Here is a 20,828-nt window from a genome sequence, read left to right on the forward strand (position 1 = left end):
ATCGCCCAATGTAAAATATGTTGATAATAAAATGTCTGTGATTATATTTAATATTTCAAAGTCTGGAATGTCTACTGGGAAGCATATTAAAGAGATATTTGACACATCTACTAACTCATCAGCTTTCAGCTCTCTCATTTTCTTTAATTTTTTCTAAGCAGTTTTTGTTTTAAAAACCAAATGCTGGGGCTGGGAGTTTGGCCTACTGGTAGAGTGCTTGCCTAGCAAGCACGAAGACCTGGGTTCGATTCCTCAATATCACATTCATAGAAAAAAACGTGGAAGTGATGCTGTGTCTCAAGTGGTAGAGCTCTAGCCTTGAGAAAGCCCAAGGACAGTGCTCAGGCCCTGAGCTCAAGCCCAGGACTGGCAAAAAGAAAAAAAATGCTAAAAACTAGTTGAGCTGCTAGTTCAACTGTATAGCAGTATGTTTTGTAACTTTTAACCTATTGTTCAATAGGCACAATGTCTTTACAATTCTTGAATGATATTCTAGATTCTGTTTAATAATAAGAATCCCACAGCTTATAACCACCAATAAGATCTCATGACAGTACCTGCTCTGCACATGGATGCTGGAGAACATCTTATATTTCTCAATTTCTCACATGTGATATTCATGGCACTGTCCTTTAGAAGTCTGCACATCACCTCTTAAGATAGCACGGCTCATAAGTCAAGTTCCCTCTAATGGATGCTTCCAAAGTTCTTGACTTTGCATTGGTCGTTCAAGGTCCAATTTTAAAAATCAAATTCTACTGGGAACTGGTGGCCATGCCTGCAATGTCAGTGACTCGGGAGCCTGGGAGCTGAAGGTGGCAGTTCAAAGCCAGCTCAAGCAGGAAAGTTTGTATGACTCTTATCTCCACCTACCCAAGCTTACCAATCAGAAAAGTAGAAGTAGCACTGTGGTTAAAGGTGTAGAATGCTAGTCTTGGGTAAAAAGCGCTCATGGACAGCACCTGGGGCATGAGTTTAAGCCCCGCAACTGACAAAAAAAATTCTGTTACTTAAAGCAGTTTATCAACTTCACCACATTTTCTGACGTGTTTGAATATCCCAAGATTGTAGATTTTTAGACGTAAAGACCAAGCAGATCTGATTCTGTGGAAAATCAGCACACTCTTTGGAAATTGGTTACATAAATTGTCTAGTAGACGTTACAATGATTGTGTTAGTATTTAGAATATTTCTCACGGGAAATGATGTATGGGATATTCTTTTTGTGAATGAGGAGTGCTACATATAAAGAATTCTGAAAAGTTTTCTGTGCACACAATATTAGTGTCAAAATTTCCTGCTTTGTTAGGTAATTATACTTAGTTTCAAATAATTCATAAATTCTGAAAGTAAATCAAGCTATGTTTTTATTCTGATAGTAATTTATGCCAGGTTAGAAAAAACAATAGTATCTCATTGTTGGGATTCAGTTGTTGAAAATAGAGACTAAAGCAGTAACAGAAATTGCAATACTGAAATCATGAGAACTGATGGGAACTTAGCCATCCTTGTGAGGTACTTGATCCATGCACAACTGCCTGGCCATCAGCCCAAGATAAAATTGGTTGCTAAAACTTGTGGTTATTTAGGCATGCAAATTATTTGCATAATGACATGGAATATTAATGTTCCGCAGTCTTGGACCATGTCCCACTTTCTTTTGCCAAATATGCTTAAATTTAAGCTATACTGCGTTCTTTGGTCAGGAATTAGAAACCTGTATCATGCGATTCGTAGAAATTAAGGAGGAATCAGAGTAGATTCAAGGGGGCAAGGATTCTGATATTCTCCCAATTACTTCTAGGACCGTGATTTTGTCTGCTGGGCCTTGGTCCTGTTAAAATAATGAAGTCATTCAACTTAATCATATCTAAGTCTTTTTAGCTTTCATATGGGATGATTTCAAGACTATTATTAAGAGTTTGCCTCCTCAAGGAGGCAGTTCATTTAGGGATTGGCTATAAAAAAATATGTAGTGAGTATTTTACAAAGCACAATTTCTTGCTGCAAAACTAAACCTGTCAGCCTCAGAATTTACATGTGTAAATTATTCTCCTTTTAGGCTATATTTTAGTCTCCTGTTAGACTATATTCTCTTTTAGACTATTTTTCCTTATACTTCTCAGTTGCTTTTGAAATGCATATCTTTTGGCAAATAAAATCATGCTAATTCCTGTTTGATTTTGCAGACACTGAGGATTTAAGCTGATATGAATTTCCATAGGCAGTGTTTCTTGTTTTGCTAAAGTACCTTATTTTACAGTCTGAAAGAGCTAGATTTGTCCTTTAATTTTGTATTGTAAACTTCAAATATGTACCTTTATTTGGTCAAGGATGCTTTGGTACAATTTTCTTGTGTACTTGACATCAGAAATAAAAAAATCAAAATGCAAAAAACGGTTACTTCATGAACCATTCTTTTCTATTTGTCTTTACCATTTGTTGATTTTGTCATCTGGTTTGTGTTGAACACAAATGATCCACGTGATTATAGGGAAGCCTTACAAACCTATGTGATTTAGGATTAGCCATGGAAAATGAATTAATAAAGAGCAATCACAAGAACTAGTTTCTTGTCCTAGAGGAGCAGTATGACATCCACGCAAGTCAACCATGGAATTCTCTTTGCCCGTTTTTCATCTTTAGAAAGTACATTATGTTGCTTACAGGTGGTTTATCTCGTGAAGCTCAGTGGAAATACAAGTCAAATTAAAACTCTGTGTTCAGAAAATAGGAAGAAAGCAAGTCCTGAGAATCAGGTTCTCTGTGAATTCCTTTTGAACTCTCTTTGCCTACTATTTTGTCCTGTTAAGTAGAAGTGAATGATTCTTATTGAAAGGCATTCATATGTTTAATTTACCACCCAGTGACTGAATAACCTTGTATTATCTTATTAATTGGATCATTTTTGGCCCATTTCTAGGATAAGACATTTGTTTTTGCACCAGGGGATTGAAAATTCACTTTATGGGTAAAGCTTAAAAAGATCATCATATCGGGTTATATTTTCATATCTGTTTGACACTTTGATTTTGTTTACTTCCTTCATGTAACATAAAATGAGATTATTTTTCCAGAGGACATGCTTCCTCTTCTTTGAGGATGCTATCATACCACCTGTACAGAGATTTTTGGTATCACCTGATATAAACCAGAAATCATTTATCACCTCAGTGACTATTTTAATGCATTCCAACTTGTCCCAATAAAGATTTCAAAAATAGATGTGAGCTGACCACCACTCAAGCACAAAACCATGTCATCTATCTAAATATGTTTGTAAATGCAATTGGTGCTTAAATGGTTGAACTCTTGAAAGGTTCTCTGCAATGATGAGTGATATGTGGTTTATTTCCAAACAGCTTGCTGAATTTGTTTTACCTACTCTGGCTGGGAAGTTATATTTCTTACATACCATAACTGCTTACTTGGAAGGTTCTGAACCTGAGAAGTTAAGTTTGTTTCCATTATTCTAGTAAATGCAGATTATACTATCAGCATATCACTATTTACACAGTACTAATTCTTCCAGTGAACTTCCCCCTAGCAAAGCATATGATCAAGAGCTATATAATTCTCTCTCAGTTGTGGAGCGGTAAATATTAAATAGGATTAAAATATGTTAATCTCTCATTACTATAATATAAAAATATAAAAGAAATCCTTGTAGACTGTTAAACGCAACAAATTTTGAACAGCTTAAAGTTTCAGTAATTTTATCCACAACATGCCTATACTTAGAAGTTTTTCTTCATTCCAACATCAATCCATTACATACAATACATTAGTATTACCTTCATGTGGCATGTTTAAATATTTTCTGAAGTGTATGGTTGCTATTCAGGGAATGTTAAAATATAGGATGTTGATATGTGTTGAAGGATTTTTAAAATGACAATTACAGGCTCACACCTGTAATCCTAGCTATTCAGAAGGTTGAGATCTGAGGATCAAGGTTCAAAGGCAGCCGGGGCACAAAAGGACCTGAGACTCTTATCTCCAGTTAACCTCTAGAAAATGGGAAGTGGGGCTTGGCTCAAGGGTAGGGTGGTAACCTTGGGCCTCTTCAACAAGTTGTGCTGGCAGAACTGGTTAAGCACCTGCAGAAAACTAAAGCTGGATCCTTCTTTGTCACCTTGCACTAGAATTAACTCCAAATGGATCAAAGACCTGGAGGTAAAAGCAGACACACTGAAAACTCTACAGGAAGGAATAGGAGATACACTAGGCCTCCTTGGCACAGGTCGAAACTTTCTTAATAAGGACCAAGAATCACAACAAATCAGAGAAAGGCTGGATAAGTGGGACTGCATTAAACTGCAGAGCTTTTGTAGGGCAAAGGACATAGCTAGTAAACTAATCAGGAAGCCTACAGAGTGGGAGAAGATCTTCACCAACCAAACAACGGACAAAGGCCTCATATCTAAAATATATCAACAACTCAAAAAATTGAATCACTCCAAAATTAACCTCCAAAGTAACAACCATCCCATTAAAAAATGGGCCAAAGACTTAAAGAGAGTCTTCTCTGAAGAAGAAACAAAACTGGCCTATAGACACATGAAGAAATGCTCAACATCTCTGGTCATAAAAGAAATGCAAATCAAAACAACTCTAAGATTCCACCTCACTCCAGCTAGAATGGCCAGGATCAGGAAAATGAATAACAACAGATGCTGGAGGGGATGTGGCCAGGAGGGATCACTACTACACTGTTGGTGGGAGTGCAAACTCATTCAACCACTATGGAAAGCAGTGTGGCAGTGCCTCAAAAGGCTAAACATAGAACTCCCCTATGACCCAGCAATTCCACTACTTGGCATTTACCCAACCACCCAGAAACAAGGACATACTAAACCCACAAGCACAACCATGTTCATTGCAGCACTATTCACCATAGCAAAGATATGGAACCAACCTAGATGTCCCTCAGTCGATGAGTGGATCAACAAGTTGTGGTATTTGTATACAATGGAATTCTATGCTGCTGTCAGAAAGAATGACATTGCCCCATTTGTTAGGAAATGGAAAGCCTTAGAAAAAATCATATTAAGTGAAGTAAGCCAGACTCAAAGGAACTTAGGCTCAATGGTTTCCCTCATTCGTCATAATCAGTAGAAACCTTGGGCTCTACTAGCAGAGATTTGCAATAGAGCAAAATCTTGATACGTAAGGACATATAATGTGAAGCTAATTGAAAGGACTTCCAGGATAGTGAAACAAAAGCCATATAATGAATGATTGTTGTCCTTAATGTACTATGTTGTCTCTCATCTCCTTTGCTGTCCCTTGGTTATCTCATATTGGTATAGTATCTCACCTTGTTATCTGATTTATTGAATTTATTTGTACTTGGATATTTGAAATTTGATAGGGAAGGGGGGAAAACCAAGACGGGTGGGGGGTGTGGGGGGGGATACGGGTACCAAGACATGTGAAAGGGTATCAATGTATGTGAATTAATGCACCTTCTATCTGGCAAATATCATGTAACCCTTTTACTAATTACAATAAAAAAATAAAAAAAATAAAAAAAAAAGAGCTCAGGGGAAAATGCCCAGGCCAAGTTCAAGTCCCATGACCCTGCGCACACACACAAATACACAAAAGACAGTTACAATTATTTAGTTTTTAGTAATAATAGCAATCATTGTTAAGAATAATGTCTTGGGCTGGGAATTTGGCCTAATGGTAGAGTGCTTGCCTAGCATGCATGAAGACCAGGGTTAGATTCTTCAATATCACATACACAGAAAAAAAAAAAAAAAGAAGTAGTGTTGAGGCTCAAGTGATAGAGTTCTAGCCTTGAGGAAAAGAAAACAAAAAACAAAACAAAACCCAAGGACAATGCTCATGTCCTGAGCACAAGCCCAGGACTGGGGGAAAAAAGAAAGAAAGAAAGAAAGAAAGAAAGAAAGAAAGAAAGAAAGAAAGAAAGAAAGAAAGAAAGAATAATGTCTTACTTATCATCATTTTTTAATCAGGAAGAAAATACGAGACAGTCCTCAATTTATGAGTGGATCAACAAGATGTGGCATTTAAACACAATGGAATTCTATGCTGCTGTCAGAAAGAACAACATTGCCCCATTTGTAAGGAAATGGAAAGACTTAGAAAAAATCATACTAAGTGAAGTAAGCCAGACTCAAAGGAACTCAAAGGCTCAATGGTTTCCCTCATTTGTCATAATCAGTAGAAACCTTGGGCTCTCCTAGCAGAGATTTGCAATAGAATAAAACTTAAATACATAAGGCCATATAGAATGACGCTAAATGAAAGGACCTCCATGGTATAGAAACAAAAGCCATATAATGAGTGATTGTTGTCCTTAATGTACTATGTTATCTCTCATCTCTTTTGCTATCCCTTGGTTATCTCATATTGGTACAGTATTTCACCTTGTTATCTGATATATATGCATTTTTGGTTATTTGAAATCGGATAGGGAAGGGAGGTAAACAAGATGAGGGATGGGGGTGGAGGACCGGAAATGGGGACCAAGACATGAGAAAGGGTATCAATATATGTGAAGTAATGCACTTTCTATCTGGTGAATATAATGTAACCCTTCTATTAATTACAATTACAATAAAAATATATGAAAAAGAAAATATGTGACAGTAAAAATTCACTTTGCACTGTCAGTCAGATTATTTAAATTTAATTTTGAAATATTCTATATGTGCTCTAAAGTGCATATATATACATGCTCAAAATTTCATACATATGTGCATATGTGTGTGTATATATTATATATATATATATATATATATATATATATAGAGAGAGAGAGAGAGAGAGAGAGAGAGAGAGAGCTTTTTTCCACTTTGAGCATACTCATAATGACTAACAAATCATTACTTATGAGTATCCTGGAAGTCCCACTCCTTAATATTTTCTCACTAGCTCTACCAAAGCTAGCCATTATCTTCATTTACAACAGAAGAGATTCATTTTGCTTTTATCTAAAGTTTTTATATACACATAATTACAATCATGTTATAATTCATGTGTGAATTTTTTAAACTTAATTTTATGTCTTTAAGTTTTATCTTCATTTTATACAAGCTTCACATTTTCTGGGCAGGTTAATATTCCATTGCTATACTCTATGGAGATTCATTTATTCCTTGTTTGATACTATGTGAACACTATAGTGCCACTATAAACATTTAGTGTGCTATTCCGACTAGAGTGCAGTTTTTTGTTGTATATGCGTGAATGAGATTGCTAGCTTTTAAAGTAGGAATCAACTTTTTAATTTTCATTTTGCCCTTTTCTTTGTGGTTGTTTATTTATGGAGTTTATTTTTGTAGTTGTTTATTTGTTTTCTGTTGGTTCGATGTTCTGCATTAAAGGCAAACACTTTATCACATGAGTTATACTTCTACATCTGCTTGAATTTGGTTATTTTGCAGGTAGATCTCAGTTCTCATTCTTTTCTCCTGGGCTTGCCATAGGGCACATTCCTCCTCCTGTGCCCCCTGTGTCAACGACAGGATTACACCTGTGAACCAACATGCCAAGCTTATTTCATAAAATGTGATATCACTAAGTTTAGTCCCCATGTTGTTCTCCAGCTGTAATCCTCCATATATCGACTTCCTAAATAGTTGGGAATACAGGTGTGACTCCCCATGTTCAGCCATTTGAAGTACTTTCTGGGGATTGGGTCCCCGAGTTTTTACCAAATGTGAAAATTGTCCTGGAATTGCATAACACCAAATGATGCTCATTACAGTTGGTTAGAAATCATCTAAGCATGCTTATCAGTGCATAAGAGAAAACTATCAATCATTTGGCTCAAATTTAGCATTCTTTTTTAATTTTTACCAATTTGTAGGTTGCAAAGTAATATATATAATTTCATTTTTGCCTTTCTGTAGATATGTTCTCATATATACACTTTTCTGTAAGTTTTAATATCCATTACTCATTTTTCCTGTTGTTATTTAAAAATTGATTTGGGTGCTTGCCAGAACATGGGGCAACATTTGTTTACTGATTAATATTACAGAATATTTACCTCCATTTAAAAAATGTAACTTCTTACCTTCTTTTGGTACTACTGATGAATACATTTTAAATTTCAGTTTGGATAAATCTATCAATACTTTATAAATATTTTATGACTATAGTATAAATTCTAATGTGCTTTTGTATCATGATTTCCTATCCAAAAGTCCTTCTGCAGATTTACTTGTCTAAATTAAGCCCTTAGTCCAGCTAGAATTGATGTTTGTGGACAAAAATGACATAATAATATATTTCATTCTGTTTACACACCAGATATCCAGAAGAGTAAAATGTGTGCATTTTCTAACTCAATAAAAATAATTTCTTATGTCCTTAGGGATTTTTTATTTTGATTATATATATTCTCCTATCATCTAAATTAATGCAACTTCTTTATCCATAAATTGTCAATAAATGTTCTTTTTTATATAAGCAAATTATATCGTATTCATTCTCTGGCTCATCCTGGTTATTTAGGGCTTCTTTTTCTTTGAATCTTTAGAAATAACGACTTGAATAGTTGTACATGGGGATCATTCAACATGTTAGTTTATAAGTATAATGCACTATGATCAATATCACCCATTTCATCATTCTGCTCAATTGCTTCCAACCCCACTCTTGCCCTCAGTTTTTCTTAATTTCATGGGCTTGCATTGGATATTATGATTGCATTTTTATTTTATTTCATGGAGCTTGTAGAATCAGCTTTTGAAGTTTTCACATTTTTAACTTTGTGATTGAGATTTTTATCAGGCCTTTACTGAGTCTGTAGATTTAGTGATATATGTTAAATCATTGGCTTTCCCCAGAATATAAAATCTTGTGATCATTTTAAAGTATCCTATTGAAGCAAATCATTTTAATCTTTCAAGTCATGTGGTCATACTTGTTAATGTGACCCTGCTTTCTTCACTTAAAAGATTTATGTTGTTCATATTTTTCTATATTCCTGTGTAAATTTCAACTATGGTACTTATAGAAGTGTGGTGGTTATAAATCCTTGTCTTGTTCTGGTCTGTTAAGGAAGATTCTAGGTTTGTTTAGTTTATATTCTGTTACTGATAATTTGTCAGGTTTACCATATCAGGAAGAGGAAATCTACCATGCAGCAACTTTCGCCAGATGTCTGGGCTGATACTTTCTCATTCTATCCTCCTGTCAATCTGGTATCACCAACCAATTGTAGAAAGCAATATTTTAAAACATGCATAATTATCCCGGTAATTTGTTTGGGTCTAGACTCATGTTCTGGTCCATATGTTTCCCTAGTAGCTAGGAAGACTGTGCAATTTTACTGATATTCAATATTTAGCTACTTGCCATGTTGAACTGACTCTATGGATGTTCATATGTTCTGTTGGCATTTGAATATAGGAATTTGGTCAGCTGTGACTACTCCAGTACTGGGTAAAAATCAAAACAAAACAAAAACACCACTAGCACAAGACTTACCACTTGTGTGGGTGTTCAATCATACTTTTGAATGTACAGATGGGAGGCACCTAGTATTATGAACTGGATTGTCTTTAAGTGGGGTCAGTCCATTAATGGACAGTAACTGTTTTGAGTTTAATCATTGTCACAGAACCCACATGATTACTTATTGTCTTAGTGCTATGGCTTGCCTGTCTCTAGTCCCTTACAGCAATTTCCAGGAAGTCAGATCAGTGTGGCCCTGATAAAACCTTCATTTGAGCCCCAGTTCTACGAAATTGATTAAATTACCAAGTGAAAGTAGCTCTGCAGTAAAACATACAGCTTTCACCCAGCCAGGCCAGAGAGTACAGATCTGTAATTTCAGCTTTTGGAAGGCTGAGGAAGGATGATCATGAGTTTGAAGGCAACCTGGGCTGCATAAAAAGACAGTGTTGCAAGAAAACATCTAGCCAGAGGGATTAAGAGTGAAAAGCTGGCTGCCATATCAAGGTCCCAGTGAGTTAAAAAAAAATCAATGCTATGTTACAAGTGGGACAGATTCAGTTTCCTCAGTACTTCTTATAATTATCCATTTATAGTTCATCACAAGCGGATTCTCAAGCATATTGTCTCATTTTCCTTTGCTCATGTGGAAAGTTAAGGGAACATTTGGCTTATGTTCTTCCCTTGGTTAAACTTACTTCCTCGGGGTGAGAAGACTGCTCTTTCTGAATAGTCATATTTCTGTTGGAACTATTGAGCATCTTACAGGATGAACATCATGACTCCCAAATCTCATAAAGACTGAGCTAGACAGAAAACACTCAGACTTCATTTGCATGCTATCCCCAAGATGATTGGTTGGAATTCTTACCAGTTGCTCCTAAAAGCCAATCCTACCATCTGTGTGGTGAGACTAGAAAATGAATTAAGATTCCTTTGGACTTACTATAATAGCTCTCTCCATAAGGGAAAAGGGGGGCATGCTATTTCATTGTATGGAATCCACTTCTTGCCATGCCAAATTCTGTTATTTTATCTTCTTTTTCCCCTCACTGGATAATTTGTTATGGTCTCTCAGTGATGAAAATACTTGGCTGTTCATTGAGAAAGATCTTTGAATATAAATTTCTCACAGAAAATTAAAATAACTCCTCAGCTATATAGAGAGAATGGTACAAATATGGAATTCATTGTTGCCAGCAGAGTGAAACCATCGGATTTGCATTAATGCTACCTAATTCATGCCCTGAAGATATCACAGAGTGACTCTGTGACCAGAGCTCTTGCAGTGATACTTAAACATTAATTGAATTTTTGAGAATGTCAGTTTTAGATACTGTCGTTGCTGGCCCAATAACTAAGAAGGATTATTAAAAATACACTGCCACCTCTAGCACTGCTTGACTCTTTAACAGGGCTTTTGCATGCATGTCAACTGGACAAAGATTTCCTTTCTTTGGAATGATCCACTATTGTGTTTGTCTAATTTGTGGTGATTTGCATAGGATAATTTTTCTGATTTTTTTGCTTATGTGTATATATCTTATTTTCCTCTAGGAAAAGAAGAATATATTGCCACTTTCAAGGGATCTGAATACTTCTGCTACGACTTGTCTCAAAACCCCATTCAAAGCAGCAGCGATGAAATAACTCTGTCCTTTAAAACTCTTCAGAGGAATGGACTGATGCTTCACACTGGGAAATCAGCCGATTATGTCAATCTTGCCTTGAAAAATGGAGCTGTCTCTCTGGTCATTAATTTGGGATCAGGGGCCTTTGAAGCTCTAGTGGAGCCCGTGAATGGAAAGTTTAATGATAATGCCTGGCATGATGTGAAAGTCACCAGGAATCTGCGTCAGGTAACAGAGCAGTGGATAAGAGAGAGTAACTGACTTTGGTTCTTGCAACAGCTTTGTGCCCGGTATTTGAAAAACCTTACCAACATGATACAGGGCTCCTCAGAGTTGCTTATCAATTAGCTTTTTAAAAAAATTATTAGTTTCTTTTCTTTTCTTTTTTAGATGAATCTTCCTGCCATACTTGAGCAGGGGCATATCTAGAAAGCTATGGGGGCCCAGAGGCTGTTTAGACATTGTGACATATGATAATGTCCCAGTGGGCTGCAAGACTATCCCTGACCCTGCCCTTCCTGTGATGTATGTGGTTTCTGTTATGTTTTTCCCCCTTTGCGTGTGTGTTTGCGTGTGTGTGTGTGTGTGTGTGTGTGTGTTGTTTGTTTGTTTTCCTGATTTTCGATCCTAGTTTTCATAGTGATCATTTGGTAGCATGCACATTGAAATCATTAATCACAGTTACTTTTTTGTCGTTTGGTGATGGGGTTCCATTGATCCCGACCACCTCCTAATTCCTACTCCCCAAATGCGAGCACAGAAGTCTGAGTGAAAAAATAACGTTAGAGCTTTACATGGCTTCTGAAGTTTCTATGAAGATTTAAGGAAAACAATTTAGCACAGATTTTTAAGTGAAATTCCAAATGAAACTGGAGAGGACAGCTTATCATTTTGGTGCCCAATTTCTGCTTGATTACATATTTTTAAATAAATGATTGTAAAAAGCAATAGACTAAGAAATAGACTAAGGAAATACCAATTCTTTACTATGTACCCATTTACACAGTCCTTTTTAGCAGAGATAATTACAGTATATACATATATATATATATACGTACATATAAAATACAGATGAGAGTGGATAGATTATCCTTTGGTTTTGATTATGAGATTGGTTTGAAAGTTTACATTACCACAACATATCATTCTGTGACTAATTTTTTTTGCAGTCTATGCTGACTTCAAATTAATATCCTTAACATATGTGTGGTTTCTCTGAACAGTGACTTGATTGTCTCTGTTTTTCCTTTTACTAAAACAGCCATCCCTTTCTGAGCTGATAATTGTCTAACCTTTGGCTTCCTGCTTCAGAAAGGCTTAAGCTCTCTAAGCTAGTGAGGCAAACAACAACAAAAAATAACAACAAAAAACAGGATCTTTGGGCGTGGAGATTTAGTTAAGGGAGATAATTTAAAACAGAAAGATTCTTGAGCCCACCCCTGTTCCCCCGCCATGCCACCAAATACCTTTCTAATGCCTTATTGACATGAGTGACACGAGAGAGCTCTGTGTACTCTTCACCATCCTTGGGAGAAGGTTGCCCACCATCAGCTGTAGAACCTGAGTTTCCTGTTAAGTCTGTCTCTTTGGTTTTCCTTTGTTTTGTTTTGCTTCCCCCACTCACTCCTTCTCAATCTCAGATATTCCCCATGACACCGAGGCTCATGAGAAAAAAGACAAAAAGAAGGGTGGGTCTTACAATGCTCCCTTTCTAGATTTGCCTTTGCTCAGGTTCTATATGTCAACCTGTGAGTTGGTAGCTCCAAAGAAACAGGAATATCTTATCCAGCCGGGATGCATGTGTGGCAGGACAGATGAAAAAAAAAAAAAAACCCAACAAATCCATTCTACTCATTCTGTGTGTCAGGATCTTTTGCTTTTGTTTCATTGCAGTAAACTGTGACCCTTAAAGTCCATCAATATGACGGAAGGATGTTTTGAAGTTGAGGAGGAGTCCTTGTGTGCAGTAAAATTGAGTAGTAGGGCAAATGTCAACTGATTCCTACTAATTTGCTGGGTCTGGGCCTGGGCCTGGGGAGGTGGGGAGGGGAGTGCTTGGGATGCTGGGTAGCTATTATGGTCATAGAGCAGCAGTAGTCAGATCATGAGACTTAGGCCTTTGAATCCCTTTCAGACTTTTTGCAATGTCTCTCAGGAGTTACCCAGGAAGACAAAGGGAATGTTGTCATGTGTCTGTTTCTGTCTAGCAGCAAGATATGAAAAAATAACAGCAGGAAAAAGAAAACTCTTACCTCTGTGGGAGGCCTATTTGTTAGTCTGCTTTTTTCTTGTAAAATTTTTTTGCCCTTTTTCTATGTTACTAACATGCTTAATAACTAACATGTCATTCATGGAATGTTCCATTCTACTAACCGTTACCTGAATCAAAAAAAAAATGTACTAACATGGTAGAGACCATCATATTTTTTAAGTAACGATCGTTATTCTGTTCACAGTTTTTAATTTCCTTTCTCCCCCCTTCTCCACAAAGCACTCAGGCATTGGACACGCTATGGTAAACAAACTACATTGTTCGGTAGATATCATTCTAATTGTTTCTTATTTTGGGTTTGCCGTGTGTTTTCTTTCTTTCTTTTAACTGTAGACATCATTAACAAAAGAGGAACTGCGGTTGGTACTCTTCTGCTTACTTTGACCTCCTTCCTTTCATCTGTTGTTGACTTTTCTTATTTTTTACCTGTTCCTGTCAACTTCTGTTTTCCAATTCACCCGTAGGGGCATCGTTTAACGTTTCGAACTTTTTCTTTTTCTTTTTTTTTGCATCCAGCTGTGGTTAACACAGAATAAGAAAAAAAAAAATGGTGGCTGGCCTGAGTGAGCGCAGGCTCGGCCAGTCTCTGACCATTCATGATGCATGGCATGGAGACTTGATTTGGGAATGCTGGGGGTGCCACACCCACTCATCTTTCCGTCATCACAAAGCAGTTGTTGTTTCTGTTCTTTTGGTTCTCCCTGTTTCCCTTCCTTTCCTTTCTGATCTGTACCTCCTGCATGTGCTCCCCGAGCATGTATGGCTTCCACTGGTTGATTTGCCTCTCCTCCCCCTTTGGCATGGACTTAGGCACTTGCATGTTGACACCTGCTGCTCAATAGTGCAAAGAGTGACGTTGCTGGAAATAAGCTTGCGCCTTTTATGTTAACAAGGTGCACGTTGTGATTAGTTGATAACAGACCACTAAACTTTACTAATATGTAACACCAGCAAAACTAACCTAGGAAGCATTTTACTAACACCATTTTTGTGTCTGCTAAATAACTTTTGAGTTGCAGTAGGGATGATGCTGACACTAGCTCAATAATCACTTGACGTGCTAACTAGTTTAGATCTCAGGGTTAGTTGAATAGAATCTAAGAATAAACCTCAAACAGACATGAAAATGGGTTCCTCCATAGGTCTAAAACTGAAAACTAAACAAACAGAAAAAAAAGACAAAAAAAGGCAAAACAAGCAAAAAAAAAAGTAAATAAAAACAAAACACAAAACAGGCATATCCCAGGATTACAGTATCTAGGTCTGAGTATAGCGTGTCCTTTCCCTGTGCTTTGTTATCTAGGTGACAATATCAGTGGATGGGATTCTCACCACAACTGGCTACACACAAGAAGATTATACTATGCTGGGGTCTGATGACTTTTTCTATGTTGGAGGCAGTCCCAGCACAGCAGACCTTCCAGGGTCACCCGTCAGTAACAACTTTATGGGCTGTCTCAAAGAGGTAAATAATGTTATCGCCAGAATCATTCCTAACTCATGATCTCATCATTTCAGATCTGGATGGAAAAGACGTCTGCTGAAGACCTGATGTTTGCAGGGTCAATTATGGCACAATCTTAAAAGTACTCTTGAATTGTCTGAGTGGGGATTGGGGAAGTTGGTGGGGGGAGGGGGAGTTCCTAGAGCACTATGAAGGAATGAAGCGCCACTTCTTTCACCATAAGCAATTCATAGGGGAGATCTGCCTGAATGGTTGTATATTAGCTATCAGAGAGAGTCAAACAAAAAGAGGAGGTACATCTGTCGTTACATGTGAGAATGTGATTGCTCATTTTGAACAATGGCAAGTGTTCTATTTGCAAGAGTGACTGATAAATGTAAAGGGAAAGACTTTTTAAAAGAAAGAAAGAAAAAGTAGCTATAAGAGAATCAGGTTACAGGAAACAAACCAGAGATGAAATCAGAATCAACGCAAAGACTTTACTTTCACTTTACTTTAAAAACTTGTGAAAAGGATAAAATTGAGTCATTGGTGAGCTTGATGAGTTTATTTCATACTTACCTAAGAAAAGTGAGAGGATTAAAAAGAGTAACTTCATCCCTCATTCATAGCAGTGGATGTCTGTTTTGCCTTACCACCCCCAGTCCTGGGGCTTGAAATCTGGGCATAGGCACTGAGATTCTTTTTCTCAAGGCTAGTTCCCTACCACTTGAGCCAGAGTACCACTTTAAGCTGTTTTGAAGAGTCTCAAGGATTTTTCTTCTCAGGCTGGCTTCAAACTACAATCCTCAGACCTTAGCCTCCTGAGTTGCTAGGATTATAGGTATAAGCCAATGACAGCAGCCTGTTGTACATTTTTGTAGGATTGTAATTTGTTGTATTGCAGAAAGCCTTGAACTCCTACACAAATGAATATTTTCCCAAAAAGCTTCCATATTCAAATTACTACTCAGATATACTCCAATTTCATCTGTCAGCTAGAGCCCAACATTTCTCTTATATTGTATGATTACAATCGAATAATATGGCATTCTAAGATGTAAAGTTGGTTGAGATTGGACTTACTGCAGTTAAACTTACTACATAGTAATCACTATAATTTTGACATGTGGGGATAGAGAAATAATTTCAGGTTACAAAAATCATAATAATATAATTCTGTTTTAAAAGAAATATCCTGAAACCCTTTCCTAGAAGTTAGGGGCAAAATCATTCCTTATACAACCCATACTATGCTTCTTATTTTTATGTCTTCCCTAATCTATAAAAGGATAGAGTGACAGTACATTGGAAAATGGAGCATAATTTCAATGTTTTTAATAGAAATGGAAACCTATCTAGAGAATTTTTGGAGCATATGGAAAATAGTAATAATAATAATAATAATAATAATAATAACAGCAACAGTAATAATAAGGATTTCTATGATTCCTTGAGTTTAACTGAAGTATATTGTCTTCATCTAGTTCTGCTATATATATATATATATATGCATATATAAAGCTATAACAATGTGTCTTAATTTGAAATAACTGGGCTTCAGTTTAACATGTTTATATTTATGAGTGTGTGTGTGTGTACACATATATATGTACTTCTCTGTTTTATATTAAAATTTTAGCTATCAAAATTACAATACATCGGGCATGGTGGCTCACACCTGTAATCAGGAGGCTCAGATCTGAGGATCAAGATTCAAAGCCAGCTCAGGCACAAAAGGACCTGAGACTCTTATCTCCAATTAACCGCTAGAAAATTGGAAGTGAGGCTTGGCTCAAGGGTAGGGTGGTAGCCTTGAGCTGAAGAGCATAGGGACAGTACCCAGGCCCAGGGGTAGGATGGTAGCTTTGAGCTGAAGAGCTCAGGGACAGTACACAGGCCAAGTTCAAATCCCATGACCCCCCCCCCACACACAAAGCTACAATAGCTAAAAATATAAATAAGAAGGTTATTCTTCTAAGTGGCATTTTATTTGGCAACAAGGAGTGCATAACAGAGGGCTTCAAACAAACTCCATTTTTGTAGACTTGAGGTATACACCACTTCTCTTTATTGATGGGCCTTTTCCACTTCTCTGCATTCCACAACTTTGTCTACATGTGGTGGTTGCCAGTACTGCCATTTTCATCTTGATTTGTGTAATCTCTTTCCTTTTGACACAGTAGAGGATAGAAAAGTACCTTAGCATACAGCCTATAAATCAAAATATAGTGCTTTATGCAGTTGCTAGACTCCACCCAAGTCTGAATCACTGTTTAGAGTGCCCTGTACTTCCTATCTCTAAAATGACACATTGACAAAGTACCACAAACTTTGAATTAAGTCATCTTGTTTCAGGAAGGTCAGTTTATAAAATTTGTGCAAAGAAAGGAGTCTACCAGTTTTAATTTACACCAAATCTCCCTTAAGATGAGTTTATTATGTATTTTCCTGAATTATGGCTTACACGTCCTAACTTATCCAAGCATACTCTTATACAGCTTATTACATGCATGATACCCTTAATTATTACCTTATTGGCTATACTATTTTTTGCCAGTCCTGGGCTTGAGCTCAGGGACTGAGCACTGTCCTTGGACTTTCTCAAGTCTAGAGCTCTACCACTTAAGCCTCAGCGCCACTTCTGGATTTTTTCTATGTATGTGGTGCTTCGGAATTGAACCAGGGTCTTCGTGCATGCTTGGCAAACACTCTACCACTAGGCCAAACTCCTGACCCCAGCTAACGTATTTTTTATGTTAAATTTAGTATGCAGTCTAGTATCTCACAGGAAAACTAGACCTGAGAGAAATAGTTTTGAAATACTGTAACTGAAATAACAGAACATATTCTGGAGTAGGAATAGTTCCAGAAATGATTCCTACAAGTTTAGTGCAAGTTTAGAGCATAGAATCTTGACAGATGATACAGCATTTGATTGGCTGCTCCATTGTGATCAATGGCATTCAAGAATATAACAAGAGAAGTGCTGCTAGTCTTTCTAATTCATAGCTTTATTCTCTAAGATATTAATGTAAAAAGGCAATTGCTGTCTTGATGGAAACACCCTACCAACCTACCATATTGTTTTTCGTTACAACCAACATAGTTTTTGCCCCTAATATGGCATTTGATTTTGTGAAATGACACAGAAAAGTGTCACTTAGAAAAAAAGGCAAAGCTGTCAAAAATAGTTGTCTATGATATCTCTGGAGAATGTAATCCATTAAGATATACTTTACATTCTGACTTTTTATAAAATTTTTATTTTAATTAATAGAAGGGTTACATTATATTCGACAGATAGAAGGTGCATTACTTAACAGTCATTGCTACACCGTCTCATGTTTTTGTCTCCATTTCCCTCCCCCACCCCTGCCCATCATCTTGTTTTCCCCCTTCCCTGTCCTATTTTAAATAAACAAATAAACATATATGCAATATATCAGATAACAAGATAAGATACTGTAATAACATGAGATAACCAAGGGACAACAAAAGAGATAGAAATAACATAGTACATTAAGAACAACAGTCACACCTTTTATGGCTCTTATTTCTATGTCTTGGAGGTCCTTTCATTTAGCCTCATCTTATATGGCGTTATGTATCTAGGTTTTGCCCTATTGTAAACCTCTGTTAGGAGAGTTCAAGGTTTGTACTAATTATGACAAATGAGGGAAACCATTGAGCCTATGTTCCTTTGAGTCTGGCTTACTTCACTTAGTATGTTTTTTTTTTTTTAAGTCTTTTCATTTCTTTACAAATGGGGCCATGTCGTTCTTTCTGACAGCAGCATCGAATTCCATTGTGTATAAATACCATATATTGTTGATCCAATCTCTAATTTTCTTTTTTTGCCAGTCCAGGGGACTGAACTCAGGGCCTGAGCACTGTCCTTGGGCTTACTCAGGCTGGAGCCATACCACTTGAGGCACATCACCACTTCTGGCTTTTTCTGTATACATGGTACCTAGGAATTGAACCTGAGTCTTCGTGCATGCTAGGCAAGCACTCTTCCATGAGGCCAAACTCCCTCTACATTCTGATTTTTATGAAAGCAACTCCTAATTACAATATGGCAGAAATACTTGTGTATGTTCTTTGTGTTTTTTATAGCACTGAACAAAATTTGAAAAATGGTGATGAAGAATTTTTGATCATTGGAAGTTCAAATTCTCTAAGCAGGGCCATTGTGTAACCATTACAATAGAAGAGGCATGTGAGAGAACCCTGGCAATCATGACATTGAGCCAGATCTCGGTGTCTATTTGAGCATAACTTTAGCCCTGCTCATTCACCTTACGCATCTTCAAAAGCATTTTCTTGTGTAAAGGTATCACAGCTAAATCCTAAAGTGCTCTTTAGAGTTGTCTAAATCTTTTCATGAAAATCTTACCAGTATATGTTTGCATCTCAATATTGTGATGATGAGGACTTTAATAGTGCATAGTGCATAATCTATCAGGAAGCATGCTGCTTCTCCCACATTACTCTTTCCACAGAATTTGCTCCTGTACCATGCAATTCTTAATATCTCAGTGTCCAAAATTATTTAAACAGCCCTTCTCCTCCTGAAGGGTGAACATAATTTAGCTGACTTTGTTGGTGTAGAAATAAAAGTAAAGGAAAAGGAAAGGACCACAACTTTCATAAAACAGCTTTAATTCCTTATTGGAAGTTTGCTTTTGGTCATATGTACCTTCTGAGATTTTATAATCAGCTCTTGGAGTGGAAACTGTGCCAGTATGAGATGATTTAAAAAGCTGTTCCTTGGGCTGGGAGTTTGACCTAGTGGTAGAGTGCTTGCTTAGCATGCAAAAAGACCTGGGTTCGATTCCTTGGTATCACATACATAGAAAAAAGCAGGAAATGGTGCTGATGCTCAAGTGGTAGATCTCTAGCCTTCAGAAAGTTCAAGGACCGTGCTCAGGCTCTGAGTGCAAACCCAGGACTGGATAAATAAATAAATAAATAAATAAATAAATAAATAAATAGCTGTTCCTAAGAATTGTTCAGAATGAGCGCAAGGAAAGATTCTAGGAGGGGGAAATTAAGTGAAATTCTAGAGGGAATTAAATCTTTACTGAAAATTTGATAAGACTAATTAGGTCAGCTCAGCCTTTAATTACTCTTGGAGACTTTTATCACAAGAAGTTGCAAGAGGCTTTGAGGTAGATGAAGTAGAGGTAATATCCAGTCTTAGATCAGCATTTTCCCTCAGTGTGAGAAATACATGTGTGATTCCTCAATATAATCAGCATGGCCCCCTCTGCCCAATGTAATGGCTGCATTGTAATTTCCACAATGCATCAGTATAGTTATGGGGAAAGGTGAAATACTCACCAGTAAGAATATGTCACTGGTGAACATGTCTTTGTTTTTGTGCCTATCTTTCCTCTTTGGGGCAGAGCAGAACTGGAGGAAAGCTCATAGAAGTCTGTTTGTTCCCTGTTTTGTGATAAACCCGAATGAACAGATTTATGACTTCAAGTATCCTTCTGTGCTCAATTTCCCTTTGTGATCAGTGTGAAACAGGGTATCTGTTCTTTACATATGAGAGCAAAGACCCTGGAAAGATTTTTATTTTAGGTTATTTTTCCAGTTTTAAAATTAAAGAAGTTGTCACCTGTGGGAAATATTGGCCTATTAGGAATGAACAGAATACAGACAATCCCACCATGTGGGGGAAGGGAGAACTTCTTGATTGTCAGGGATTTCCTCATTCAGCCTCTAAAGGCTGAGTGATTTCTCCAGTTTGTTTGTTTATTGTGCTTTGTTTTACCATCATACTACTTAATGAGTCTTATGCTTTCTTGATTTTCTTCTCTTACTCTATTGGTCATCATTTCTAAACTGATTGGCGGTATTTATTTCTACCTGCTTTCTTAATTCTTTAGGGACAAGGCTGCTTTTTATTTCCCCACTGCACTTCATTTTAAATATTTTCCATGAATAGCAATATATTTTTAGGCAGTGTATCACTCTTTAACTATAAATGATAGTACCTTTGTCTTGGAAATATATCATAATTTGAATGACT

At 36.8% G+C, this 20,828-nt stretch overlaps 1 protein-coding gene across 21 annotated transcripts in view; it reads left to right on the forward strand.

Annotated features, from left to right (window-relative positions):
• Nrxn1 (neurexin 1) overlaps nt 1–20,828 on the forward strand; it is a 997,953-nt gene that overhangs the window by 342,810 nt on the left and 634,315 nt on the right. For 13 of the 21 annotated variants that reach the window (XM_090336957.1, XM_090336958.1, XM_090336951.1 and 10 more), the window contains 2 exons: nt 10,996–11,297; nt 14,645–14,806. In XM_090336957.1, coding sequence (XP_090193083.1) covers nt 10,996–11,297; nt 14,645–14,806 — 464 coding nt within the window. Of the gene's footprint in view, nt 1–10,995; nt 11,298–13,560; nt 13,585–14,644; nt 14,807–20,828 lie in introns of all 21 variants that reach the window. The other 8 variants (XM_090336944.1, XM_090336946.1, XM_090336947.1 and 5 more) reach the window with 1 other exon arrangement.

This window comes from Megascapheus bottae, chromosome 7 (assembly GCF_031878675.1).
Source record: "Megascapheus bottae isolate mThoBot1 chromosome 7, mThoBot2.hap1, whole genome shotgun sequence".
Lineage (NCBI taxonomy): Eukaryota > Metazoa > Chordata > Mammalia > Rodentia > Geomyidae > Megascapheus > Megascapheus bottae.